We start from the raw sequence: 27,840 nt of genomic DNA on the forward strand, positions 1-27,840 counted from the left end.
CCCCAGGGCACCTGCGTCTCAGGGCTTCTGACACTACCCCTGGTTCCCTGTGTTGGGAGAAGGCCTGCCCATGACGGCCATCTATTCTTGAGGTTGGCCTCTCCCTGAGCCCCCTCTCTGGCAGGCAGGGGGTAGTCCGAGCACGTTCTGCTCCCAGCTTGGGGTCGCGCACCAGACCCGGCAGGGCAGGCTCTGCTCCTGCAGTGAAGCCTGCCTGGGCTGCTGGTGCCCAGGGGGTCCTGGAGCTGTGAGCCTGGGCACTGGGTCAGGGACACTGCCCGGGAGGCCACTCAGGCCTCTGGGCACCCTACCCAGCTTCCTGCTGGAGCCCAGGAGCTGGAGAGAGGGAGATAAAAACGACAGCACCCATGCAAGCAGTGACCCTGTCTGCCCCAAGGCTCAGCCCCGAAGCCACCTGGTTGGTGTGCACCTCTGTGGCCCCCTGCTCCTGTGGGCAGGACAGGGGGCTGGGCAGGAAGGCTGGGGGCAGGGACTCTGAGGGCTCCCTGATCTGTGAGCACATGTTTGAGTGTGAGCATGTGAACATATGTGCATGCATGTGTATGAGCATGCATGTCAGAGTGCACATATGTGAGTGCGTGGGGTGTGCATGTGTATGATGGTGAGTGTGCACATGTGTGTGTGCCGCCGTGTGCATGTGTGTGGCTGCATGTGAGTGTGTGCACGTGCACATCCCTCGCTGGTGCTCAGGGCCTGCCCCTGGAAGCTGCTGACACGTGGGGAAACAGCTGGCTGTTCTCCGGTTCTCTGGGCTTCCAGCACTTCTGGTCGTCACACTCAATCACGCACCCGACATGCTGAGCCCCACGCCTGCCGCTGCACCAGGCAGAGGATTTGGGAGAAGGCGGAGGAAGGCAGACCCAGTCTTACCTTCGGGCAGGTAAATGGCGGCTGTTGAGACCGAGCAGCAGGGTGAGATGTTCTCACCCCACAGACTCCCGTGGGCTCTGCCTGAGTTCTGTCCCTGACTCGCTGGGGGGGGTCTTAGACGGTCTCTTACCCTGTCTGGGCATCACTTGCCAAACAGCTCAACTTGAGGGGGAGGGAAGCTTAGGAATCACCAGTCCCTGCGAAGGCGGCACAGCCAGGCAGTCCCACAATTCCTCCTGCCCCGACCTCTCGCTGTGGTGCAGCGGGACTGGGAGCTGGACCTCGCTCCTCCCTCCTCCCTTCCTGTCCCCGCAGCCTCTGCCCTCCGTCTCCTGGCTCTGAGTTCCTGCCAGGGCCTCCCCGACTGATGGGGGGTGGTCACACAGCCGGTGCCTTCCTGGCACCTCCACTGGGTACACGCGCCCCTCCCTGGCACCTCTGCTGGTGTCGATGTGCCGCTCACACCCTCTGCGGGTCCCGCTCACACCCTCTGCGGGTCCCGCCAGTGGCCTCTGCTCTTTCCCCAGACAGTCCCATCCTCCTGGACTGGAACCACCTCTACCCCTTGCTCCACGGCCCGCCCTCCAGTCCGAGCCTGGTCCTTTCTCACACCTGCGGCTCATGCCTGCTCCCCGTCTGTCCCCGGCCCAAGGGGTCTGTCTCCAACATTGATCCTGAGCTCGGCGGCCCAGGGGTCCTTTAGCCAGGACCTCTGTGGTGCCCACCCCTTGGAGGAGGAGGAGCCTTGCTCTGATCTCAGGGCTCTCTGCGGCCCCCCCACTGCTCACTGTGCCCCCATCCTCCCCTGCCCCACCCTCAGGCAGGCTCCTCCCCCACCCCTGCCAAGGTCACCTTCCCACTGACTGGCCCTCAGGTTCAACTTGGAGAGCCTCAGCCCCTGCCCTGCTGTCTCACCCTGACTGGAGGTATTTCTGCTCCTGTTGTCCCTGAGAACGTCACCTCCACAGGGCCAGGTGCTCCCTCTGTTGGGGCTGCTGCACCTAGACGAGTGCCCGCGACCACGGAGACATCAGTCAACATCTGTTGGACGAATGAATGAATGAAGCTGGACGAGTCTGGCCTGGCCTTTGCGGCCCAAGGTGCACTAACATTGCTTAGGGTTAATTAATTCACTCGAGAATTCTGTTAATTTGTTTTGTACTGTGGGCTTCCAAGGACTTGATGTGCCCCAGAGGCGCATACACAATAAATCCCCCCAACTGAGCCAAGTGATGCAGGACGGGTGGGTGGCCGAGGCCTCAGCTCCCTGGAGACGCTCCGTGGCCTCTCCAGGTCAACACGGAGGGGAGACGGCGCCTCTGCCCGGGAGGGGAGCCGTGCCAGAGGGCGCCGCCTGCCCGGCACTGGCGAAGCTACACACAGACGCCCGCCCGCCCCGCGAGAAGGGGGCTGGGGCTGGGGCTGCAAGGGTGTTTCCAAGGTGCTGCCCAGGGAAGCAGGCCCCTGGCTCAGCAAACCTTACCTTCCGTCCCCCGGGAGTGGCTGCCCACGGGCAGGTCCCTGTAGGCTGGGTCTAGATGTCCAAGAGCTGGGCGAGCAGGGTGGGCTCCGTTGGGAGAGCAGCGGCTTCCAGGCCCCTTTGTGATGCAGGCGTGGGCTCCCTGGAGGTGGCGACTCCTGCCAGTGCTCCGAGAGTTCCATGGGGCTTTGCGGGGGGGAGGGGCAGAGGGCAGGCGGGGGCGGGGCCCTGCTGAGGGGGTCCCCCTTCCCAGGGCCCCTCTCCTGCCTTGCTCTATGTCTCTCGGCCCCTCAAAGGGGCCCCAGGGGCTGCTGGGAAGGAAGGCCAGACCCTCTGCCCACCTGTCTGGAGAGAGGCTGGGCGTGGGGTCTCTGCCCTGACCACCTGGTGAGGGGTTTGCACAGGCCTCGCCCTGGTGTTTCTTCCCTTCAGTCTCTAAGGAGGGTGGTGGGTTTGGGGCCTGGACAGGGTGTGAGGGATGGGTGGTCCCTGCTCGTCGTGATGGCCCAGGCCTGGGCCCACCTGCTAACCTGCACCCCGTGGCCAGCGTGTCTCTGGGGCCAGCTCCACTTTCTCCCTCCACAGGTGGGGCTGCTCTGTTCCTGGCTTCTCCCCCTGCTGGGTGTGAGTGAGAGGCCTGGGGTCCCAGCCTGGCGCCTGCCAGGCAAGACGAGATGGAAAGGGGGGTCTATGTGCCCAGGAGGCTGTGGTCCCCAGCCCTGGCCCAGGCCCTGGACCATGATGGACTCACAGACACCCAGGGCGGTGCACACCCAGCGTCTGCACACACAGGGACAGACTGTCCCCACTGCGGGAGCCCAGCACACCCGGGGTGGGCGTCAATCCTTGCTTCTAGGTGCAGTAGGGGGAAGCGGGGCTCTTGGCGGGGGAAGTGGGGTGTGGAGCTCTCAGGCCCAGCCTCAGCTTAGGGGTCCGGCAGGCACCTGTGAGAGCAGAGGGAGGGCTCCCCTTCCCACACCGGACCTGGGACTGGGCTGTGTGCAGGAGAGTCAGCCTTGTTCGTCCACGCTGCTAAGGGTGCTGCCCTTCCTGGCCCATGCCCTCGGGCCGGGCTGTCTGGTGGCGGGTGCTCTGCTGCAGCCCAGCACGGCCAGGCAGGTGTCCTCTCGGCCTATGCGGGCAGGAACAGGACCTCTCCCTGGGTCTGCCCAGACACGCTCTGGTGGGCAAGGGGCGCCCCACTTGGAGAAGACAAGCAGGCGGGAAGAGGTTGGCAGTGTATCCGAGGCACTCGGCGTGCCAGGAGAGCCGGCCCCCGGGAGTCAGGCCCCGGGTGTCCTGGATGGGAGGGGAGGGGCCAGGCGGTCTGACTGCCCAGGTCTCCACCACTGAGCCACCAGCCCAGCCCTGAGAGCTGGAGCCTCAGACCCTCGCCTACAAAAAGGGGTTGTGGAGATTTGTCACGGAGTCAAATGAGAGAGAGAACAGGTGCACAGACCAGGCACACAGGTGTGGTCAGGATTTACCTGGGAGAGGGTGGGGGAACCTGTGAGCTCGGTCGCCTGAGCCGAGGTGGGGGTGACAGGCCGCAGCTGTCACTGATGCCGCCAGTCTGTTTTGAGAGGCCGGGTCTTCCGTCTTTGAACTTGGTAACTGCTTCTTCCATGATTCCCTAGAGTTAGTTTTACGTAATTAACTTTGTAACTAATTAACAGTTCTGCCTATTCAGTTGCTGCTAATCGAATCACTGATGTGGTTTCTGTCTCCCGAGTGGACTCTGACTGGCACATACACCGCAGTAGGAGCCGTCCCAGAGACACCCTCAAAGGTGGGGCTTGGCGGCCAGTTTGGTTGTGTGCAGGGCCAGCTCCTGGCCCGTGGTCAGGGAGGCTGGTGGTCCACGGCGCGTGGGGGCTTCACGAGTAACCAGGCTCTCCCTGGGGTGGCTGCAAGGCACCGACGGAACTGAGGGCCTCGGGAGCCAAGGACTGCGGTGTGGCTGTCACAGCAGGAAGGGTGACCCAGAGGCTGGCGGGGTCCCCTGGGTGTCCCGCAGCACCGACAGGAAGAGGCAGCACGTTCAGGTCTTTAACCGTCTGCTGAAGTCACAGCCAGAGAACCAGAGCTGCCACGGCAACGCTGAGGGAACCCCAATTTCTCCCCTTGGTCTTCACAGTGGGAGGCCCTGAGCCCAGCAGGTCCCAGGCGTCACCAGCCAAGACGCAAGTGGCAGGGGGGACCGAGGGCTCCCACCCCGTGTGGGGATGGAGGGAGTGGGTGGGCTGAGGAGGAAGGGGCCACCACCCCATCCAGGCCTTCACCTGCTGCCTGGGCACAGGAGGGGCAGGAGCCTGCGGGCCACCTCCCTGCCGGAGCCACCCTCTGTCAGAGGACCCCATAAGGTGAGTTGAGACGGGCTCTGTCCGTGGGTCCAAGACCACGGAAGGGAGGGGCAGAGAAGGCCACAAAGTGCAGAGGAGACAGAAGCCAGGACAGGTGGCTGTGGCTGTTGCCCCAGGGGGGCTCAGGTCCCGCTTCTGCAAGAGAGAACCCTCCAGCCCAGCCCACATCCGTGAAGCCCCTGGTGAGGGCCGGGCAGGCTCCTCTGCCCCAGCCAGGAGAGGGTCCCCAGGCACAGTGGCGCAGGGAGAGAACAAACTGTCCTCACGCTCCCTGGAAGCATAATATACTCAACTCATCAGCCACCCCCCTACCTGGAGGTCCCTCAGCCTGGAAGGAGGGGCCTGTGGAGGGGGAGCTCCCAGGGCTGTGGAAGGTCAGCGCCCGGGTCCCTGTGGGCTGGGCACCTGCTTGGAAGCGTCATTTTTGGGGAAGGCCAGGCTCTATCGGGGGCCAGCCCAAGGCACAGGCCAGGCTCTGAGGCAAAGGGAGCTTCACGGCCGAGGAGGGGAATCCAGTCCTCGGCTGGCACCATCTCCCCCAGGGCCACGAGGGGCCAGCCTTAATCCCATTCAACTTGCAGGATCCCGAGCCAGGGACAAGACCTGGGGCTGCTTCTTCAAGGTCTGAGCTCCAGGCGTGGGCAGAGAGAACTCCAGCTCCGGGGATCAGGTTGCCCACGGCAGCCTCCTGGGACGGTCCCTCCACGCAAGCAGGAAGCTGTCCCCTTTACTTCCCAATGCAGACAGGTGGGAGGCCACCCTGTGGCTGGGAAGAGTGGAAGGGCAGGGACCTCCCCGATTTGGGGAGCCAGGTGCACCTCAGGGCCTGGACATTGGATGAAAATGACAGGGAGGCCCTGTGATCTGGGCGGGCCACTGGTCAGTGCAGCTGGCAGCCTGAGGACGCCTCCCTCCGGATTCTGGCCTTCAGCCTCTTCAGGCCGCTGTGGTTGGGGTCCACCAGGAGGCCGCTCTCAGCTGCCGTCCAGGCCTCTGCGTAGCGCTGCTCTTCCAGGCAGCACTGCCCGAGGCCTAAGAACAGGTGTGCGGTGGTGGCCCGGCCCGGCTGCTCCCACAGGCTGCTCTGGGCCAAGGTGGGTGCCAGCTTCAGGGCCTGGGTGAAGGCCCCTGCAGCCCCCGCCTCGTCCCCCAGCCTCAGCTGCAAGCGACCACGGAAGCAGAAGTCCTCTACCCGCCTTGGGAGGTTGCTGTCCCCTGAACTGTCCTGGAGCACACAGTCCAGGTCCCTGAGTGCCCGGTCAAACTGCTGCAGCTCGGCCAGGCAGGTGGCCCGCAGACGCAGGTGACAGGCACAGCTGCCACCGGCCAGGACGGCCAAGGAGCAGTAGCCCAGTGCCTGCCTGGGTTGCCCCGAGTCCAGGAGAGAGCTGGCTTCCTGGGTTGCAGCCTGCACAGAGACACAGAGGGATGGCGCGTGAGGTCAGCCCAGGAAGCCTGCTGGCCCCGCACCTGCCGAGCTCCGCTGCACAGCCAGCCTCTGCTGCTCCCCGGGGAGGCCAGGGCCCCTGGGCTGCAGAGGAGCTGCCCACTTCTGAGGGGGCTACCCATGGGCAAGGGCAGGGTGGGGGCCCAGCATAGAGGACCCCCTTCCTGCAATTCCCGCCCCTGGAAGCTGCAGGGCCCAGCTCTGAATAGCTCCCCGCTGCCTGAGGCACAACACAGGAGGCCCTGCCCTTGTCGCTGTCCCTCCCGCTCTCCTCCAGGCGGCCAGGCTGTACTCCGTGCTCCTCGCCCCGAGGAAAGCACGGAGCGACCCAGGACTCCGCAGCGCGCTGGTGCGGGGGGCGGGTCTCACCGGCCCGGGAGCGGCACCGGCACCGAAGCTGGAACCCCAGCGCCCTGCCTCGCTGTGTGACCCCGGCGGGGCGACTAAACCTCTCTGTGTTGGGCTGCCTGCCCGGGGTAGTAGTGGAGCCTCGGCCCGGCACAGCTGGCCGGGCCGCCGCCAGCCCCGCAGGAAGCCCCGCGCCGCCACCTCGGGGCAAGTACCTCGGGTCCCCGCCAGCCCCGACTCCCAAGGAGGAGCCGCCGGCCGCGCAGGCGCAGTGCCAACCGGAGAGCCGTCCGCGGGAAGCGGGGCGCGACCACTTCCGGTTTACTTGCGAGTCGGCGGGTGTCGCCCGACAATCGCCCGCCTCCGGGCCCCCGCCCCGGCCCCCGCCAGGCTGGGTCGTGAAAGCTCCGCCTCGGCCTCTGCCCCGCCCGGCGCGGCCCCCCGCTCGGCCGCTTCCCCGTTGGCCCCCCGCCTCCTCCCCCGCCCCCTCCGGAGTCCGGTGCGCTCCGGTTTCCCGGCCGGACCGGGAGGGCCCGCTGGAGCCACCGAGTCCGCGAGCGCGGGGAGGGGATCCGCCCCGGTCCCGTTGGGCTTGGTCCCGGGTCTGGGACCCCCGAGCCTGCCCCGCTCTGCTCGCGGCGTCGCACAGGCCCGGCGTGGCGGTGGGGGGCGTCCGCCAGCGCAGGTGCCCCTGGCTGGCTCAGCGGTCTCGGGGTCCCCTCCCTCTCCTGCATCGAAGTCACCTGTGGCTCCTGTGCCCCATACGGGAGGTCGGGGCTACGGTGGGACCTGGGTGTCTCCCGCCTCCCGCCCACACCCGACTGCCTTTAGCGCACAGCGGGGGCGAAGGGGTCTCGTGCCCGCGGGCTGGGGCGAGGGCTCCGCAGGGGCTGCGCGCACCTGGGTGAGGCTCTGGCGCTCCGAGGCCTCCAGGAGCCGCAGCAGGAAGCTGAGGTCCGCGGTGTCGGCCTCGGCCAGGCACTGCAGGTCCCTGGCAGCAGCTGGCGCCTCTCCCTTCTTGAGGCGGAGCAGGCCCAGCCGGGCCCGGGCTGCCTCTGACAGTGAGGCGGGGTGCAGGGTTTCTTGCAGGTGGGCTTCAGCCTGCTCGTAGCTGCCTGTCGGGGATTCAGGAAGGACAGTCAAGGGGGGGTGGGCAGGGGTGCAAGAGAGGTGGGACTGCTGGCCTTCCCTGCTCTGCGCTGGCTTGGGGGGCACTGGTGGGTGGGCTCAGTCCCGGCAGAAGCCGCTGGGAGCAGACGCACAGGTGATTCCTGCAGGTCACATGGACTCACCTGCTGACCCGGCGCCCTGACCCCCACTCCACTACCTTGGGCCCAGCTGCAGGGCTGGAGCCCCTCACTGTGGCCCCCACAAGGGACTGCTGTGGCAGAGCAGGGTGGGGGAGCAGCCCTAGGCAAATGTAGAGTACTCTCCTGCCAAATTAGTGGTGAAATGGTTTCCACGGCACTGGGGCGTGTAGAAATCTGCAGGGAAGACCTACATTTTGGCGCCTGGGGGCTTAGACAGTCCTGCCTAGAAGGGGCCGGGGTGACCTGGGTGCCCGATGAACAGCTGCAGAATAAATGCCTGAATTAAGGCGGAGGCCCGGGCGCTTGAGCCCCTTCCTAAAGCCCAAGTCTCTCCTTTGTTTTTCTTCTCAAGTCACAGAGCAAGAGCCACTTACACCCCAGGCCCCACATGGGGAGCAGGGTCACAGGTCATGGGGTTTGGGGTGGAAGGGGCCTTAGAAGCCTTTGTGGTCGGGGTCTCTTTCTCCCACGTTACAAAAAGGAGCACAGAGGGCCAGAGGAGCAGGGAGACACCCAGACGCTGTGTCCCTGCTCGGGCTGCCACATACCCTGTGTGGTGAGGACGTCTGCAAGGAGGATGTGCCAGCTCGGCCGCCCCAAGTCGATTTTGGTCAGCGCCTCCACCATGGCAAGGAGGCCCTGGGTGTCCTTGTCCCCGAGGGGGGCCCTGGTGTCCAGCAGCTGGCTCAGGAGGGCTCGGCAGCGGGTGTAGAGGCCCTGTGTGATGAGGGCCTGCGCTTCTGGCTTCAGAGAGCGGATTTCAGGGACCACGGTCCCCGGGCTCAGCTTCAGAGCAGAGGCCATGTCGTCCACAGCGTCCTGTGGGGAGGGAGACAGGGTGGGTGCAGATGTCATCCCCAGCACTGGGCAGAGGGACAGCGCCAGGAGGTCTTTCTCATTCCCTGTCCTCAGGTCTCTGGTCCCTCCCTGGGGTCCTAGAGGGTCTAGAGCTTCCTGCCCCTTCCCACGCCCCATGGCTGCAGCCATTACACCCTCATCCCATTTCTGGTTGGGCATTTGAGGGGACCCAGCTCACCTGAGCTCAGGAGTTCGAGACCAGCCTGAGCAAGAGCTAGACCCCGTCTCTACTATAAAAATTAGCCAGGTGTAGTGGTATGAGCCTGTAGTCCCAGCCACTCAGGAGGCTGAGGCAGGAGGATCACTTGAGCCCAGGAGTCTGTACAGTGGTGTCAGCCTAGCTCACTACAACCTCAGACTCCTGGGCCCAAGTGATCCTCCCACCTTGGCCTCCCAGAGTGTTGGGGTTACAGGCGTGAGCCACTGTGCCTGGCCTCTTCTTGCTCCTTTTAAGATGTTCTCTTTATCTTTTGTTTGCAGACGTTTGAGCAAGATGTGCCTGCCTAAGTGTGGGTCTCCTTGTGTTTATCACCTCAGGATTTGTTGATCCCCTTGGGAAGTTTTCTGCAACATGTATATATTTGCCCCACGCTTTCTCCTTTTCCTCTGCTCCAATTACACAAATGCCCGACTGCTTGAACTTGTCCCACGGTCACTGAGGCTCTCTTTATTTCTTTATTTTTTCATGTTTCCCCTGCTGTTCTTCAGACTGGATAACTTCTGTCAAGTTTGCTAATCCTTCTCTGGCAGTTTCCAATCTGCCGTTAAGCGCATCCATTTTTAATTCCAGATATTGTACTTTGCAGCTCTAGGATCTCAAATTCTTCTGTATAGTTTTCTATAAAGATTCTTCTTCGTAGTATTTTCCATTTTTTTGCCAGGATTCTCCATGAGTTCACTCCGTATGGCAGAAATCTTCACATTCATAATCGCTGTGTGTAAATCCCAAACATCTTAGGCTCTGCTTCTATCGAGGACTAACTTTCTTGGCTGTCGGTCACATTGTCCTGGTCACAGTTCTTTGTGCGTCTGGCAGGTTTTGGTTTTGTGTCAGACTTTGAGGTCGGTCTGTTGTCAGGAGCCTGGATTGTGCTGCTGTCCCGTAAATGGTGCTGAGCTTTCTGCGGGCAGTTAAATTACTGGTGGATCCTTTGGCCCTGCCAGGCTCTGTTTGGTTCTTTGCTGGGGAGGTCTACTTCAGTTTTAAACTTATTAAGGTGTGGCCTTTATTTTAGGGTGTGGTCTTTCTGAGGTCTCAACTGAATGCCCGCGATGTTCAGAAAAGTCTCTGCTCTGACTGGGTCAGAATTCCAATGTCTCCCAGCCATGCCTGACCGAGGTGTCACCATTCAGCTCTTGGCCCGTCATGGGTGATCACTGCTGGGCTTTGGGGTTATGCCCTACGTGTGTGCAGCCCAGGCCTCCCACGAGGACCCCCGGTGAGTCCCGTGAAGACGTCTAGACCCCTCCGCTGCACAGCCCCCTCTTCTCCAGTGCAGCGCCTGGAACTCCAGTCTCTGCCTCCACAGCTCAGAAACGCACGGCCCCCCTCCTGGCAGCGCATGGGGTATCGTGGCAATCCCCTTAGGGGTTTCCTGTCTCTCAGGCATTGCAGCTCTCCACTGCCTCATTCAGTGCCTGGAAACACTTGCTCATGTACTGTATGCAGTTTACATTGTTTTCAGGATCAGTTACTGAAATATTAGTTACTCTCGCATGGCCAGAACTGGAAGTTTCCCCACATGCTGGGGTTCTCTGGGGACAGGCACGTGGGGATGCGGGGGATGGTCTTGGCCAGGGGGCTCCAGAGGGACAGAGCCCTGGGATGACGGAAGGAAGGAGGATGCTTTCTGATCCGCCTTGCACCATGGCCTGGGCTCTGCCTGCCCTAGTGCTGAGCAGCAGTAACCCCGGATGGGCCGGCTGCCTTTGCAAGGGAAAAGCCCAATTCTGTTCCACCTCAGGGAATTCCAGCTGCCGTGTGTGAAGCCCTCACTACAGACCAGGCTCCAGGTGAGCATCCGGCAGCTGGAATGGGCACCCCCTACGCCACTTTGCCAGTGCTGAGACCAAGGCTCAGAGATGGTCCGAGGCTTTCGGGTCACGCTGGAGGGGAGAGGGGAGGCGCTGGGTGCTGGACCAGCACCAGCTCAGAGCTGGAAGCCTTCACTTCGAGGGCCGGTGATCCCTGCCACTCAGCCCGCAGCCAGGGTGCAGGAGTTCACGGGCGCGATGAGCTGGGGCCCCTGCTCCCCTCTCAGCCCCACGTCCTGGCTCTCTGACATCGAGGCTGACTTTCTGTGCCATTTGTCCCGTGGCCCTGGATGGAGCCAGAGCTGGGCGGTTTCCTGAGATGCGTCTTGGAGGAGTCGTTGGCACACGGGGAACTCCTACCGGCAGGTTTCCAAGGGTCCCTGTGGCCACATCCTGGCTGTTTAATGGGCTTGTCCCTGTCAACCACAGGTGCTTGTCCAGAGCAGGGAAGTGCAGGCAGAGAACTGGCTCCCAGCCACAAACGCATGTCTCTCCCCGTGCCAGGCGGGCACAGAAGTCCAGCCTGCTCATGGGTCCCAGAGAGACACAGACGGCCTGGCTGGGTGCCACCCCGGAGGCTCTCAGCTTATTGGCCCCCGGGATTGCTTTTCCTGCTTCCTCGAACTCCAGCGCTTAAGAAAATGAAGAAACCTGGCAGGCATGTTGCCGCTGGGCTGTGCTTTTACCCAGCAAAGCGTCAGGGCAGGCAGCCAATTCCAACACTGCTCTTGGCTGGGAAGTGCCTGTCTCTGGCGCAGGGCCCTCTGGCTGTGGCTGCCTCCGGGCAGGTCTCCCCGTGAGAACCACCTGTCTGCTGCCCGGGAGTCGGACCCCTCCTGCCCCTGCGTAATGAGAAGCCAACTCCGCAGGCCTGTGTAGACAGCTGCAGCTGGTACCCAGGAGGGTGCCGGGTGGTCTCACAGGGTGCCGACCCTTTCGTCCTGGCTGTTGGGAGGGGCAGACCCTCTGCAGCAGCTCCTGCCCCCCCATCCCCCGCATCCAAGCCAAGGGTGATGGGGGCGCTGGGGTGGGCAGGCAGGAGGGGAGGAGCGGGCAGCACCCGGCACGGTCCAAAGATGCCGTCCTCTGAGCCCAAGTGGGGCAGCCTCTGATTTGTTTTCACTGGGGTCAGACGTACGTAACAGGAGATCGCCACTTAAGCCACTTGCAAGCGCAGTTCCGTGGCGCTAAGCACATTCACGCTGTTGTGCAGCCATCGCCACCAGCATCTCCAGAACTTTCCCGTCTTCCCAGACTGAAACTGTCCTCGTCAAACACTGAGTGCTCGGCCCGCCAGCCCCTGGCGCCACCGTTCCACTTCCCGCCTCTATCACTGGACGTGCAGGGACCTCCCTCGAGTGGAACCTCAGCATTTGTCCTTTTGCGTCTGGCTGGTTTCCTGGGCACCGTGTCCTCAGGGGCCACCCGTGCGGCAGCAGGTGTCAGCATTTCCTTCCTTGTTAAGGCTGCATAACAAACATCCCACTGTGGGGATGACGCGGGCCTCACAGAACCAGCGAGTGGGGAAGTGTTTTTTCCTCTTCAATCTTTTCTGGAAAAGTCTGAGCAGGATTGGTGTTAGCGCTTTAAATGTTTGGTAGAATTTGCCAGGGAGCCCTCAGACCCCGGGCTTCTCTTTGGCGGGAGATTGTTGGTGACTGACCCAGTCTCTGGCGAGTTACGGGTCTGCTCAGATTTTCTCTTTCTTCCAATTTAGCCTTGGTGGCCTCGTTTCCAGGACTTTGCCCATTTCATCAAGGTTGTCTGATGTTTTTGGCGCACGATGGTGCATAGAACTCTCTTACAATTCTATTTATTCCCGTGGAATTGGTAACAGTGGCCTCACTTTCATTCTGACTTTGGTAACTCGAGTCTCTCTCGGTCCGTCTAGCAAAAGACTTTCCAGTGTTGATCCTCTCAGTTGGATTCGTTGGTTTCTATTGTTGTTCTAGTCTCGATGTCGTTTCTCTCTCCTTCTCCCCTTAGTATTTCTTTCTTTCTGCCAGCTTTGGGTTGACGTGTCTTTCTCTCGTGTCTCAAGTGGTCAAGTGGGTCGTTGATTTGAGACCTTCTTGCTTTCGTGCCAGTGGGATGGTGTCCCTGGCCCCCGCACCGCTCACCACGCTCTCAACCTCCCTTGTCCCTCAGTGTTTCCCGATGGCCCCTGTGATGTCTCCTTTGACCCGTTGGCTGTGTAGTGCCTCTCTTCTTACAGAGGGGGAAACTGAGGCACAGGGCAGTGAAGTGATCTGGACCTGGGCCTCGCTCTTCCGGGCTCCAGTGCTCAGGGGAGCCGGGCTGGGGTGAGGGCTCAGGTCCGACGTGAGCCCCCAGGGCCGGACTGTGGGATATGGCGCAGCGCCGACAAGGGAGGTCCGTAAAGAAACACACAAAACAGAAACTGTCTCCGCGCAGGGGTCTCTCCCATCTGAGTGGGACCTCTCTTCTTGCCAGCCCCCCGTTTCTTTCAAATTGCAGCCCTTTCTGCAGAGGAAGGTCTTAAATGTACAGATGTCTAACGTAAAAAGCAGGTACGTTAGGCTCAGATCAGAATTCCAGGGGCCCCGTCACGGCACCCCGGCCAGACATGACTAACTGCCGCCAGCACTTACCCCTTCTGTGCGAGTCCTCGAAACCTTCTCAACACAGGGGTCCAGGCAGCCCCCACAATCCACCAGTGCAGCGAGGGGACACCTCCGGGCCAACACCCCCGCAGAGGGACCCTGGCATCCACTGAGGAATTATTTGAAGCTGGAGGCATCGCACATCTATCCGTGTGGACTGAGCTGGAGGCACGGGGCCTTCAGGTGGGAGGGCGGGACCCCCCAAATGTGTGTGGGTGACCTTCAGCACAGGTGAGGATGGGAACGCTGGGCTTCCATGGTGTCTCTCGGCCGGGGGTGGCCCCCTCCCTCTCTTCTGGGACGGAGGAAGGCGGCGCCCTGGGTCTCCCCCGCCCGCTGCCCAGGCCCAGGTGGGGGGGGGCGGCACCTGCGGCTGGTCCAGGGCCAAGTGCACCAGGGCCCGTCCACACAGAGCCTGCACGTTCCCCGGCTCTGCCCGCAGCACGGAGTTGAAGTCGAACATGGCGGTCTTTTTCTGGCCCAGGAACCCGTAACAGCGGGCTCGGGCGAGGAGGGACTCGCTCGCCTGGCTCCCTGGGGGAAGGGGGTGTGGCATCAGGGTGTGACTGCGGCTGGGCCCCTCGCCCAGTGTCCCGCCCGCTGCCCAGCCCAGGCCCACCGTGGGGAGCCCACACACCACTGGGCACCGAGACACAGCCAGTCAGGTCGCCCTGGGGGCCGTAGGTGCCGGCTGGGAGGAGCCCAACCAGGAGGGTGGCGTCTGGGACGACTGGGGCAGCTGGGAGCTTCCGAGGGGAGGGGGCACTGCAGCTGCCCTGAGGCCACGGGAGGGTCCTCGGGCAGGAAGGTGTCAAGTGGCCTGGGGGAGCCCCCTCCCCAGGGAGGATGCCACCACCACGCCCTTTCTGGGCATCTGCCGGGTGACAGACACAGGGAACAACGTGCATGGCTCTGGCCACTCTGGGCCGGGTCCCTGCCTGCCAGCGCGTGCCTGTCTTGCACTCTGCGCCGGGCGCCATCCAGCGCTGTCCAAGAATGAGCACACGTGACCCCCGCCCCACACAGGCTTCTGTCGCCCCACTTTGAGGAGAGTGAGGAGGCCCAGCTGGGACTCCATGAGCCATCTGAGCCGACGCCCACATGTTCCAACTCCGGCGCCCCAGGAACTCCTGCAAGTCCTTGGGGATGTCCCCTTCCCTCTGAGCTCCTGGTGCCACATGCCATGGCACTAAGAACGCCCAACTCCAGGTCACACAGGACAGGCCCCGAGCCCAGGGGCTGGCACAGGCAGTGTCCCTGTGCCCGATGTCCCAGGCTGGGGGCGTGGCGGGCACAGGTGGGGAGGTCAGGTGCACACACACAAGGCCTCAGTCACTACTTCCAGGAAGGGTCAGAGGAGCAGGGACCTCGTCTCCCCTTGTCAGAGCGACAGGGGTCAAGCTGGGGAAAGGGCCCTTTCACCCTCACGGCTGGGGGTCACGGGGCAGCAGCCCAGGAGCCAGGGTGGGGGCACGGCTCAGGGCCCCGTGGTCCAGACCCCTCTCAGACTGTGGTACGTCCCACGGGATGGCCAGATGCCCTCCGTGAGTGGCCCCTGCCCGCCCAGGCTGCAAGTGCTCTGAGGCAGGTGCACCTGTGGGGGAGGCGTGTCCCGGCTCCCCACCCCCCTTGCCTGGCATAGCCTGGGCCCCTGGGGACAGGCGGGAGGCTCCTACCTGCGGCGAAGATGGCCAGAGAGAGGTAGGCGATGGCCTCCCTGGTGTGGGCCCTGCTGTCGGGCGCTCCCGGCCGCGCCCGCAGTATGGCCAGGGCCCGCGCGTGGCAGTGGCCTTGCAGGAGCTGCCGGTCCTCCTGGCAGAAGACGTCCAGGGTGGGCTGCAGGCAGGCCGTGTCCCCGGACTGGACCACCTTCTTCACCAGCTGCAGGGGCAGAGTAGAGTCGCTGCCACCGCTGGTCCCCTCTGCGTGCTGCCTGGGACCCCACCCATGCCACCGCCCCCACCCCACCCTCGCTCTGTTTCCAGCAGCTTGTGTGGCTTTCTGTCTGTTCTGAGCACGAGGAGGTTGGTCATGTGTTGCAGCTGTGGCCATTTGAGCCTCCACGGGTATTTCTGTCCCCCCACAGACCGGGGAGGGGCTGTGTGTCCCCAGCTTGGAGGGCAGGAAAAGGCCGGGACGGTGGGTGTGAGCACCGCGCTGTCCCCTCTGCAGCGTGGCAAGGGCTCTCAGTGAACTTGAGCCTGGCCTCCTCCTCTGTCCCGTGGAGGTGGAGACCCTGCCTCAGTGGGCCCACTGGAGCAAGGTGCAGGTGAGGGGTAGGAGGAAGGAGCTTTCAAACCATAGAGTGACAAGGGGCCCAAGGGAGTCGTTTAGCAGGTGCAGAGCAGAGGCCCAGGACAGCCAGCAGGACCAGGTCTGCCCTGGGGCAGCAGCGAGACCCCAAGCGGGAGTAGCCTCCCGGTTCCCGGCTCCGTCCTGGGAGAAACAATGCTGCCCCCTGCTGGCCGCTGGCGGGCACGTGGACCCGAGCAGAGCGACTGCAGGTTCCAGGGCCCCTTGCCACCTTGCTTTCTGCAGGGCGGAGATCAGAGACCCAGGCCAGAGGGCAAGGAAGACGCCGACAGGATCCTCACTGGAGCCCCAAAGCCTGAAATCCACCCACCAGCAAAACCTTTGACCCTGGTTCAAATCAGAGCCTCCGTAACACCTGAGGCAGGTGAGGCTCTGCCTTTCCTGGGAGCACAGGCGACTCTGACCAGGCAGGGACCCACCCGCTACCCACCCCCAGGCAGGGTCATGTCCAAGCCTAGTTTATGTGGGAAACTTGGGGGAGAAACTCGGTCTACAATCGACTCTCTTGGCTCTTTTTCTTTTCTTTCTTTTTTTTTTTTTTTGGAGACAGGGTCTCACTGTGTTGCCTGGGCATGAGGACAGTGTCACAATCACAGCTCACTGCGACCTCAAACTCGTGGGCTCAAGCAATCCTCCTGCCTCAGCCTCCCAAGTAGCTGGGACTACAGGCATGCGCCACCATGCCTGGCTAATTTTTTCTATATATTTTTAGTTGTCCAGCTAATTTCTTTCTATTTTTAGTAGCGACGGGGTCTCACTCTTGCTCGGGCTGGTCTGGAACTCCTGAGCTCAAGCGATCCTCCCACCTTGGCCTTCAAAATTGCTGGGATTACAGGGGTGAGCCACTGGGCCAGGCCTGGCCTTTTTTCTTAATAACCACAGCAGGAGCAAATATGAAACACCTACTGCATGTAGGAAACCCACTGGGCCCTGGGGGTACCTGCTCGGCTAGTTTCCTTTAACAACCTGTAAGACCAGGGTACAGATGAGGAGACTGAGGGTCAGAGAGGTGAGCTGGAGGTGGCAGAGCCAGGGCTGAACAAGCTTTGCTTGTTACAAAGTCCAGGCTCTGGGCAGCAGAACAAGGGCCACAGGAGGCCTGTGCCCTCAGAGCTATGAGCGCTGCAGCCCACCTGGGTCTCCTCACCTGGTTGGCGTCATAGAAGAAGCCCCTCCTCAGCTGCAGCAGGGCCAGCCGCACCAGCACGGGGGCTGCCTGGGGCCTCCGGGACAGGGCCACCAGCAGGGACTTGTGGGCATCGTGCAGGCGGCCCAGGCGGTACAGGGCATCTGCTGCCAGGAGGCGCGAGTCCTCATCATCCACGTCTAGCTCCATCAGCAGCGTGGCCAGCTGGTGCACACCGTGGGCATCTCTGTGGGGAGAGTGGGCCGGCCCCTTCCTGACACCTGTGCTCACAGGTAAATCCTGTCCCCGTGCACCTGGCCTGGGCAGCTCCCACAGGACTGCAGAGACCTGAGTCTCTCTGGAAGGACCCTCCCACTGTCCCCAGCACCCACAGCTGCCCGTCCTCACCCACAGCCCTCGGCCCTCCCCCCTCACGTGCCCTCCCCCGCCCTGTGAGGCAGGCATTTTACAGATGGTGGAATTGAGGTCCGTAGACAGTGAGTGGCAGGGCTGACCCCAAGCAGACCCTGCCTCTGTTTCCCTTTCTGTAAACACAGGTTAACAACGTGGCCTTGTTGGGCTCAGGGTGTGTGGTTTGTAGCAGAACAAGATACACACAGGCTGCACCTGGATGCTCCTGGTGCGTGTGGGCATGCTGGGAGGTAGTGAGTTCTCACTGGGAAAGGGGCCCAGGGCCTCAGGCTTAACGGTTCCTGGAGGGAACAGATGGAAACAGCCCAGATCACACATGCGAACATTCCTCACCAGCAAACAAGACCAAGCAGCCGCCAGGCAGAGGAAGTGCACGCTGCGTGTGCGTGTGTGTGCGTGTGCACATGTGTGTGCCGGGTAGGGGGCTGACATCAAGGATGCCCCAGTCTTGGGGCTTATTTTACCTTTGCTAAAATGCCCTCTTTGCACCACCAGTAACAGGACTGTGCAAATTGGAACAGCGGGAGGGTCACCCATCGGGATGGCCAAGAATTTGCACAAGGAGCACCAGGCGGGAGGGTGGCCAGAGGGTTGGGGCGGCGGCCCCTGAAGTCAAGAGTCCTACGGGGTGGTGCTCCCAGATCCGGGAACGCCATGTGTCTCCATCTTAAGGCCGTTACCCACAGTGTGTTACGGGAGCAGCAAGCCTGGGGCGTGGGAGGAAGGGCAGACGGCAGGCTGGGACAGCGCCCTCCCTGCCTTATCCACCGCGGAGAAGTGGGCACGAGCTGCATACACAGCACAAACTCAGTTTGTGGGATGTTTTATATGCACAAAAAGAAGTGACTAGAAGGAAACGTTAATGGGTTGGTGGGATAATGGGCACGTTTTATCTTCTGGTTCCATTTTTTGAGTTTCTCATTCTCTACGGACAGGCAGCCACAGCACATCCTGCTGTTGGGGACTGAGGGTCCAGTCTGCCCCCTGTGCCAGGGAAATCACCCAGCCACGCTGCCTCAGTATATTCATCTGTAAAACGGGGAGAAACACGTCCCTCCCTACCCCGAAGGAGACCAGAATGACAGCACCACGGGCTGGCTTTTACCCCTCCTGCTGCGCAGCTCGGCCGGTCCCCGCAGCGCCCCGGGGGCGCTGCAGCAGCCTGCGGCCCTGCTCCCGGAGCACGGTCACCAGCAGCCCCCGCTGGTTCCAGGGCACGTAGGCTTTGGCGGCCAGCAGCGCGTCCTCGGGACGCAGCCTGCACGCGGTGACATAGTCCAGCGTGCCCAGGAACGCGCTGCCCGCCAGCACCCGCAGCAGCCCGCGGCCGCACAGCGCGCGCACGCAGCCGCCCGGGTGCGGCGCCCCCTGCTCCACCACCGCCTGGAAGTCCGCCTGGGCGCGCCGTGCGTCTCCGGCGTGCAGCGCGCAGAAGCCGCGGAGCGCCAGCAGGGGCGCGCGGGCCGCAGCGCGGTCACCTGCTTCATCTCCGAGGCGCGCTGGCCGCAGCAGGCGCTCGCACAGTACCCGGGCGCCTGCCACGTCCCCGGCCAGCAGCAGGCACTCAGCCAGGTGGGCGCTAAGGACGGGTCGCACCCCGGCAGGTGCCACGCGGAGCAGGACGCGGAGCGCGCGGGCCACCGGGGCCAGCAACTCGCGGCCCGCATCCTCGCGGAGCTCGGGACGGTTGCGCACGGCCTCCTGGAAGCGTGCGAAGCCCAGGTCCGCGGCCTCCTGCGCCTGGGCGCGGACGCACTCCTGATCCTGGGCGGACAGCACCGCCTGGAACTGCCGCCCCGCCCCGGAGGGGCTCTCGCGGAAGGCCTCGTGCAGGTCCCGAAGCATGTCTTGCGCCCGACCGTCCAGGAAGAAGGCCGCGGCCGCGCGGGTGACCAGCAGGGCAGCCAGGCGCTCACCTGGGGGGAGAAGCAGAGGCGTTGGTCCAGCCTGTTGGGCCCGCCGCCCGGAGGTGCCACCCGTAGCCCCTACCCAGGCCAGGGCTTTGGACCCTCCGAAATACTTCCGCGGGGGACTCTCCCTCCAGTCTCCAGCAGCCCAGGACAGGGACACTGGGCCAAGACCCGGCCGAGACCCGATCTGAGGCCTCGCAGTGACCCAGAGCAGGTTAGAACCAGCTCTAGGAGCTGCAGCCACTCGAACCTCTCAGCCCAAACGGAAGTTTTGTTACCCCTGTTTCCCCTGACGTTTCAATGGTGGATTTCAGGGTTGAGTTTCCTCTTCTGGGAACCCGCAGGCCCCGCGCCCAGGTCAGAGGTGAGGTGCTGACTTGGTGACCTTTGCAGGGGAACGTGTTCCTGTTCCTGGGGCGGCTTTGTTTCCGCCTTCTTTGGGCTATGTTGGGACCTAATGCTGCCCTCTTTGGAACAGAGCGCTCCGTGGTCGGGTCCAGGACAGGGGACCAGCGTGCACTGCCGCCCACGGAGCGAGTGCGCCTGCGCGCCGCGTCTCACCGTGTCTGCTTCCTTTTCTGCATTTTAGTGGAGGTTACAACCATCTGCGCTCACAGGGTGCGAAGGTTAAATAGACGCACATCCGGGGTCTGGAACAGGGCCCGGCGCGCAGTGTGACTCGGTGAGGGTTCCGCAGCTGCAGCTGCCACTCCACCGTTGTCACCTGCTATGTCCGAGCAACTTAAATGCACTCTGTGAATGGGGCCATCCGGTTAGTAAGGAAAGCTCAGCCGCCCCATCCCCGGCAGGGCCCCAGGCAGGGTGCAAACCGTGGGGAGAGTCACAGTACACTGGGTGCTGGGAGGAGTTCAAGGTCAAGGGTGCCCACCCTTGTTTCACAGGTCAAGAAAGTGCTGTTGCGGAGGAAGTTCTCAGCACCCGGAGAGTTTCCGCCCCAGATCCCCGAACCTCTGCTTCAGTGCTTTTTGCACCAGGTCCTTCAGGATTTTCAAAGAGCTTTTCCTAATAACCCAGCTTGATAAACTACAATAATCTGCTACATTCAAACAGGACTCTGTAGAGGGAAAACACCCGCACGTGTGTGCCGAAGCGAAGCCCCCGTCCCCCCCTGTTGTGTTGTGGGTGACTCACAGCCCAGGGTCCAGGACAGGAGGCATCCTACACTCTGAGACCAACCAGCCCACCAACCGCAGGGTCACCCTGCCTAGTCCTGGTGGTCAGAGTGAAAGAAGCTAAATCTTTCCTGCCAGCGACTGACTCTACCTCTGACTTTTGCGGTAGTTCACAGAGCCAGGAGAGCCCCGGGGGCCTGGGGGTGGGCGGGCTGTTATTCACCTTCTGCGTGAAAGCGTGGTCTCCCGTCTTCCCCTGAGCCTCCACTTGCACGCGCTGGACTTCCTGACATTGTCCCACAGGTCCCCGTTCATTCCCTTGTTCCTCACATGGGATAATTTCCATCCTGCCTTCGAGTGTGCTGACTCTTCTGCTGTCTCCAGTCTGCTGCGATTGGTTTTCATCTCAGTTATTGCACTTTTCAATTCTCGAATTTCCACTCAGTTCTTTTTTAATAGTTTCCATTTATCTGCTGAGATTCCACATCTGTTCACGCATTCCGACCTGTTTCTCTGCACGTCTGGTTTCTGTTGTACACTGGACGTCCGACTGGCGCGTTGTGGAGACTGTATTCAGTTATGCTCCTCTGAAGATGGCTGCGTTTGGTTTCAGCGGGCAGTTAAGCTGGCTGGGTTTAAATTCCAATTCTCTGTCTTTGTTGGGCGTGCAGAGCTGAAGTCGACATCGCGTTCTTGGCGTTTCCAGCTGCGGCCTTTTCGGGCACCTGATCTCTCCCCTGTACGTGCAGTTCAGCGGTCAGCCCAGGGTTCGAGTGGATTTAACCCAGATTTGGGGTTTCGCCCCCCTCTCTCCCTCCCTCCTTTTCAGGATTTTTCTTCTAACTCTCCATGCACTTTTCGCAGCTCTGAACTGTCCTTAGGACACCTCACACCAGTGACACTGCAGCGTCCGTTGTGCCATGACACAGACTGAGGTGCTCCCTCAGCGAAAGCTGCAGCCGAGCAGCTCCCACCGCACACGGCCCCACCGTCTAAGGTCAACTTCCAGTTTCGCGTGGCTGTTGCCCAGGGCTCTCAAATGTTGCTTTTTATATTTTGTCCAAATTTCGTAGTTGTTACCTGTGGGACAGGTAGCCCCGTCAGGCTCTTCCATCATCAGTCAACGCCAGACACCCTCTATTGTTAGATTTAGTATTTTAGACAGTCTGGGAGAATATAAAATGCTCCCCATTGTTGTAATTTCCATTTTCCTGATTACCAGCGAGCCTCATTTATTAAAAATTTCTTTCCCAATCTGGAGCGTAGAAAATGGTTTCTCATCGTTTTAATTTGCTTTGTCTCATTATTATAATGTTGAGTATTTTTCACAGGTTTTATTAGCCATCTGGGTTTTCTCTTTTGGGAACTGCTTTTGCTAATTCCTGTACTGAATATGTTTTTCTTATTGATATGTAGAAACTCTTCAAATACTCTGAATACTAATTTTTTTCTCATTGTATATTTTGCAAGTATTTCCTCTCTGCGATTGTCCTTTCATTTTGATGTCCATTCATTAAAATTTTAATTTAATGAAATGCATCAGATTTTCCTACGTTTTGTATCTTTTTTTTTTTTTTTTTTTTTTGAGACAGAGTCTCACTTTGTTGCCCAGGCTAGAGTGAGTGCCGTGGCGTCAGCCTAGCTCACAGCAACCTCAGACTCCTGAGCTCAAGCGATCCTCCTGCCTCAGCCTCCCGAGTAGCTGGGACTACAGGCATGCGCCACCATGCCCGGCTAATTTTTTCTATATAGATTTTTAGTTGTCCATATAATGTCTTTCTATTTTTAGTAGAGACGGGGTCTCGCTCAGGCTGGTCTCGAACTCCTGACCTTGAGCGATCCACCCGCCTCGGCCTCCCAGAGTGCTAGGATTACAGGCGTGAGCCACCGCGCCCGGCCCGTTTTGTATCTTAAGAAGCCCAACAGTACACAGAAGTCTTAATGATACTCTCTTATATTTTCTTTTAGAAACTGGAAGATTTAGCTGTTCATAGAATGCACTGGAATTTATTAAATTCTTTTTGTGCGTGGTGCGAGTGGGGCCAGCACCGTCCACTGAAGGATGGTCTCTCCCCGTGCATTGGCAGCACCTGCTCCTCCGCGCACTGGACACATGGGGTGTGTGTGGGTCTGCCCCTGGGCTCTCATTTGTTTTATTGGCTTTCCTATTTATCCTCAAGTGACCGACCTTCTGTATTGATGCGTATAGCTCTGTGTTGACTGGCAGAGCAAAGCCTCCTGCCACCACCTTCTCCTCCTCTTCTCCCTCCTCCTCCTCCTCTTGTGTCCTGTCGGTCACTGGCCCTGTGCTCTTCGTGATAGTATCAGATGTTCTAACAATGGACGTCGTCTCTCTGTTCATGTAGGTGTCCTTCATTGTTGTTTAATAAAGTTTTACACTTTTCTCCATAAAGTCATGTGAATCTTTGAACTGAGTTCTTTTCTGTTGCTATGGTAAATGGTATATTTTATTTTTATTTTAATATTTTTAGAGGCAGGGTCTCACTCTGTCACCCAGGCTGCAGTACAGCGGTGCCATTGCAGCTCACTACAGCCTTGAACTCCGAGGCTCATGCGATCCTCCTGCCTCAGCCTCCTGAGTAGCTGGGACTCCAGGTGCAGCCACCACGCCTGCTAATGTTTTATTATTTTTTGCAGAATTGAGGTCTCCCTGTGTTGCCCCAGCTGATCTTGAACTCTTGGCCTCAAGAGATTCTCCTGCCTGGGCTCCCGAAGTGCTGGGATTACAAGCATGAGCCAGTGCTTCTAGCAGTATATGGAGTGTTTTAAACCATAAAGTGTCTATTTGTTGTTGGCATCCATAAATATAAATGACCTGTGCATATCCTGTTAAATGTTGTTACTGTATCTAATACTTTCTTGTTGTTTCTTTTGGGGGTCTCTATACAGCTCATCACACCTCCTGGAATAATGACAACTTTGTCGTTTCCTTCCTAGTCTCCCCTGTTTTGTCTTTTTCTCATCTCATTGCGTTAGAGTCTCCAGTAAATGGTAAGTAAATGGGAGCGTGGGCGGCCACCTTGTTCGTGATTTTAAGTGGAAGGCTTCTAAAATATCACCATCAAGTACGATATTTATGATAGGTTTTTGATAGGTATTATCTTTTACAATTAAGTAAGTTTCCTTCCATTTCTTGGTCATTAAAATTTTTGAATGTTAAATATTATAAAGCACTTTTCCTAAATCTATTGCAATGATTTTATGTTCTTTATTTCATTAATGAATGTAGCAGTGAATTATATTATTATAAAAACATGACGTTTTAAGTTCTATATTATTTAACTCAGTTTTGGCTAAAACGCGCATTAAAAAGTGATGCTTCAACCCAATTAGCAGTTGTTCCAGTAACTATTTCTGCATGACAAGCCACATCAGTGGCTTTCAACAACCATTTATATTTGAATCCTGATTCTTGCTCATCTTGCACTGAGCTGAGCTGTCAGTTCTTCTGTTGGTCTTGCCTGGGGCCACTCCTGTGGCCACAGCCCTGGGGTGGCTCAGCTGGACAAGAGGGTCTACGGTGGCCTCCCTCCCCTGTGTGGGGCCATGGCGTAGGCTGTCAGCCGCGCCGCTCTGTGTGCTCTCTCCCGGGTCACGGGTCCGGCCTCCTTGCGTGGCACAGGAGACTCCCAAGGGGAAGGGAGAGGCTGAGGCCCTCTTGAGGTTCGGGTTCCAGAACCACAAGCTGTCACTGCCACCATATTCTGTTGGTCTCAGCAAGTCACAAGGCCCGGCCAGCTCCTGGGGTGGGGAGTAGACGCCACCTGTTGCTGGGTGGAGCTGCAGTGATCGTGACTGCACCCACCTTCCCCAGGTCCCGCTGAAGAATGTGGGGTGCAGGGGAGACGGCTGCTCAGCTCAGCACTCGGGGGGCCGTGGTGCGCGATGCTTGCTCAGTGGTACCAGGAAATCTGAGTGACAGCTGTATCCGTTCTGTGTCTTGTCCGCGCACATTGCGTGTTCCTGTGTGTCTACTTGCCAAAAAGGGCAAAGAAATTTCCCCAAATATTGAAGAGTTTTGCTATGGTTTGAATGTTTGTCCCTCCAAAACTCACGTGGAAATGTAGTTGCCATAGTACTAAGAGGTGGGACCTGTGGGAGGTGATTAGGCCACCAGGCCCCCCCCCATGGGGGCATGAATGCTGGTATAGAGGGCAAGTTCGGCCACGCTTTGCCTCTTTGCCCCGCTGCGCTCTGCCGCGTGAGGACTGCTCAAGGCAGCCCCTTGGAATCAGAACCGCCAAACCCGCCGGTGCCTTGGTATCGGACTTCCTGCCTCCGGCGCTGCCAGCCGGTATGCCTCTATTCCCGAGTTGGCCGTCCGCGGTGAGGCGCCGCTGCGGCACAAATGGGCTGAGACCGCTTGTTCAACGTTCCAACGACTTTTTGAAAGTAACTTCCAGATCAGAGTATATTTGCTGTAGGAAACTACGTTTGTCAAAACTTTGTTATAGGAAAACTTATTTCTTCACCTCTCACCATGAGCCACGCGTGTGGTGGAGGCTGGTGGTGCGGCGGCTGCCGTGGCCTAAGGGACCCGGGTCTCGCTGAGGCTCCGCTCGCAGGGACGATGCCCCCGCTCACTGGAGCCGAGGGACACGACGGGGGTTCTGGATTTCTGCAGAGGCCCCACTGTCACTCCCCGATTCGTGCCCCGTCCCTGCAGGACCATTGAGGTGGAAGGTCCCTTCCCTCCTGGGGTGCTGAATGTCCCCTGTGCCGTGGGCACTGCCCTGTCACCCGCCGCCGTGTGCTGGCGTGGCCACCGAGGGTCCCCTGCTTTCCAGAGGCTCCCGAGTCCGTCCCTGTTGAGCATTTGCTGGTAGCTGACAGTGGGGGGACCTGGGGTGTCTGCACCAGCATGTTTCCAGCAACAAGTTTGCCCACTCACGTTCTAGCTCTTTCTGTCTGGTTCCCACCCACGTCCCCTTGCTGGAGTCACCGATAATCCTGGAGCTGTGCCCTCAACAGACACCCTGTGTCTGTGTCGTCTCCTCACGGACGTGGTGGCAGCTCTTAGCACCATGTACCCACTTTATCCGGCAAACACCGTCACCTCCTGGCCCTCGTCACCACCCTGCAGACTCCTAGGTTCCCTCCCCCTCCCCTCCTCCTCCTGCTCCTCCTCCTTTGGGGAGGCCAGTGTGGGGGCCGTGAGGAGCACCCCAGGGGCCGAATCCCAGCCCACCGCGAGCACCCCACATGCCCTTGGCAGCCCCCGTGCACATGGGGTGCTGGCTGCATCCACCCGTGAGGACGGCCGTGCGGCCGAGGGAAAATGCGTATCGGGCCTAAAGCGGGGTCCCCCCGCTACGTGTTCAGCAGGTGTCACTGATGCGGCCATCCCGCCTCCCTGCGTCTGGCTGCCCCGTGGCGGCTCTTGGCCCTGCTGTCTTTCCCTGTCTACAGCCTCGACTTCAAATCCCTTCCTTGTGCTGACAAGTCCAAACCCCTCTTCAAACCAAGCCCTCCCCCGCCAAAGCTCACATGTCCAGTTGCCTAGTGACTGTCCAGTTTTTAAAGTGGCTGACACCATTGTAAGAGTTTGATACACGTTTTCACTGAACCTGCAGAGTGGCCCTGGGGGTGGGCACGGCCACTCCCCCCTCGTGCACAGGGAGCCGGCGTGGGGAGGCCACGGCTGCGGGTGCAGGTGGCAGCTGGGCTGTGTGTGCCTCACCGCCCCCCATAGTGCCCCCTGAGGGAGGGGCCAGCAAGGGGAACAGGAAGGAGCAGGGACTCACACTGGGGGTGTCTATAGCTCCCAACACCCCTCTCCCTGTCTGCCCCCTGCAGTCCAGGCCCATGGAGAACTGACGTCATTCCTGACTTCCCAGAGCCTCTCTCTGCACATGGAACCACGCACGTTCCTGTCCTGGCACAGAGACCCCTGCAGACCCACCGCTTCCTTCCAACTTTCTCCCTGATCTGAACCCCTCTGTCTCAGTCCTGAGTCATCACCCTAGACCTGCCCGGACCCACCCCATGGGCTGGACCCCCCCCCACAACTCTTTCCCCCATGGGCTTGGCACACGCTGCTTCTGCTGCCTGGCATCTCTCAGGCTCAGCTCAGATGACACCTCCTCTGAGAAGCCTTCCCTGACCACCGGCTGGAGCAATACCTGCCTGTTCTGTTTTTCAAAGCACAGATTTTGTTTACTTTTTCCTTGGGTGCTCTGAACCGGCAGGGACCTGCCTGTCTTGTCACTGTGGTGTCAGCCCCGGCGCATCCCCTGCCCACCACAGGAAGGAACTGCCAGAGTGACTTTCACCCTGGCCACTACAGGGGCGTGTGTTGCTCTCCTACCTTGGGGTCTGCCGCTGCTGGGGTGGCACTCAAGCGCCCGGCTGCACGCTGCCAGGCAGTCCTCATACCTGCCGTCGTGGAGCAGAGCTTCGGGTGACAGCGTGTCACTCCGGGTGCCCCCAGGGTCCAGGGCCTCCAGGAGTCTCCGGCTGTCAGTCCCCTGCCGGCCGGCGCCGTCCCCAGCCTCGGCGTGCCCCGAGAGGTAGTCCCGGAGGGCGCAGGCCAGCACAGGGAGGTAGGGCTGCTGGTGGGTGCGGATGAAGGCCACGGTCTGCTCCGCGCTGGCGGCGAAGGCCTGGAGGTAGTCGGCCACGCCGTCGGCTGCCCGCACCCCGGACAGCACCCAGGCCAGGGCCCGGGTCAGCCGCAGGGCCAGGGCGTGCTGGGACTGGGCGTCCAGCAGGGCACCGCAGCGCCGCGCCACTTCCTCATGGCGCCCGCGGGCCAGCAGCCCCGCCAGCAGGTGCAGCACGGCGGCCGGGTGGTCTGGGCAGAGGGCGCCGAGGAAGGCAGAGGCCAGGGCCCCTGTCAGGGAGACCACCGCCATGCCGTCCCAGTGGATGCTGGGAATCTGGCCGTCGCCACGGCACCAGGCCTCCAGGGTGGCCACCACGGGTGCCCCCCGCGCCTCGGCCAGGGCAGCTTGCACGCTCCGCACGGCCGAGGGCGCGTGGCAGCTGAACGCGGCCAGGTAGAAGGCGGTGGCCAGGGGGGGCTCTCCCAGGGCCAGGTGCTGGTCCCCCTCCCGGCAGAGGCAGGCCACGAGCTCCTGGGCTGCCGTCATGCCCGTGGCCCCAGTGGGCCCCCCCCCCGTGTCCAGTCCTCTCAGCACCTGGGGGAGGAGGAGTGTGGTTAGTTCTTGGATGGGGTGTGGGGGTGGGTGGCGGCCAGTCCTACGGAGGCACCAGGGCCAGTGCAGAGCCTGCTGAGTGCAAACTGGGGGTCAGCCCTGGAGGACACCGTGGCCCCCTCAGCAGGTGGTCTCCATGGGCTGGCGTCTGCCAGGGCCTGCCAGGCTGACTCCCAACCCACCCGGCCTCAGCTTCCTCTTCTGCAGAATGGGACAGGGTCCGGCCCTGCTCGGTCCTCTCTAAGAACACCTGACTCCTGAGCTCCCATGTGGGACCGAGGGGTCAGCCCCAGGACAGCTCCCCTGGCCCCACCCAGCCCCTCCCAGCACAGGGCCCCCCAGGGCGGCTGAACCCCGGGTCAACGCAGGCAGCCTTCTCAGTGCTCCTACGGC

The 27,840-nt window shown here is 60.8% G+C and overlaps 1 protein-coding gene across 1 annotated transcript; it reads right to left on the minus strand.

Moving 5' to 3' along the window:
• Positions 1-5,614: 5,614 nt before the first annotated feature.
• TTC34 (tetratricopeptide repeat domain 34) lies at positions 5,615-27,381 on the minus strand. Its single transcript, XM_069477365.1, has 8 exons — positions 26,598-27,381; positions 18,332-19,142; positions 16,816-17,041; positions 15,032-15,236; positions 13,723-13,889; positions 8,388-8,658; positions 7,430-7,644; positions 5,615-6,142 (listed from the first exon to the last, which is right to left on the minus strand). Exons 1-8 carry the CDS (start codon positions 27,379-27,381, stop codon positions 5,615-5,617), a joined length of 3,207 nt encoding a protein of 1,068 aa, XP_069333466.1.
• Between the last annotated feature and the right edge of the window lie 459 nt (positions 27,382-27,840).

The sequence above is a fragment of the Eulemur rufifrons genome, chromosome 8, assembly GCF_041146395.1.
Source record: "Eulemur rufifrons isolate Redbay chromosome 8, OSU_ERuf_1, whole genome shotgun sequence".
Classification (NCBI taxonomy): domain Eukaryota; kingdom Metazoa; phylum Chordata; class Mammalia; order Primates; family Lemuridae; genus Eulemur; species Eulemur rufifrons.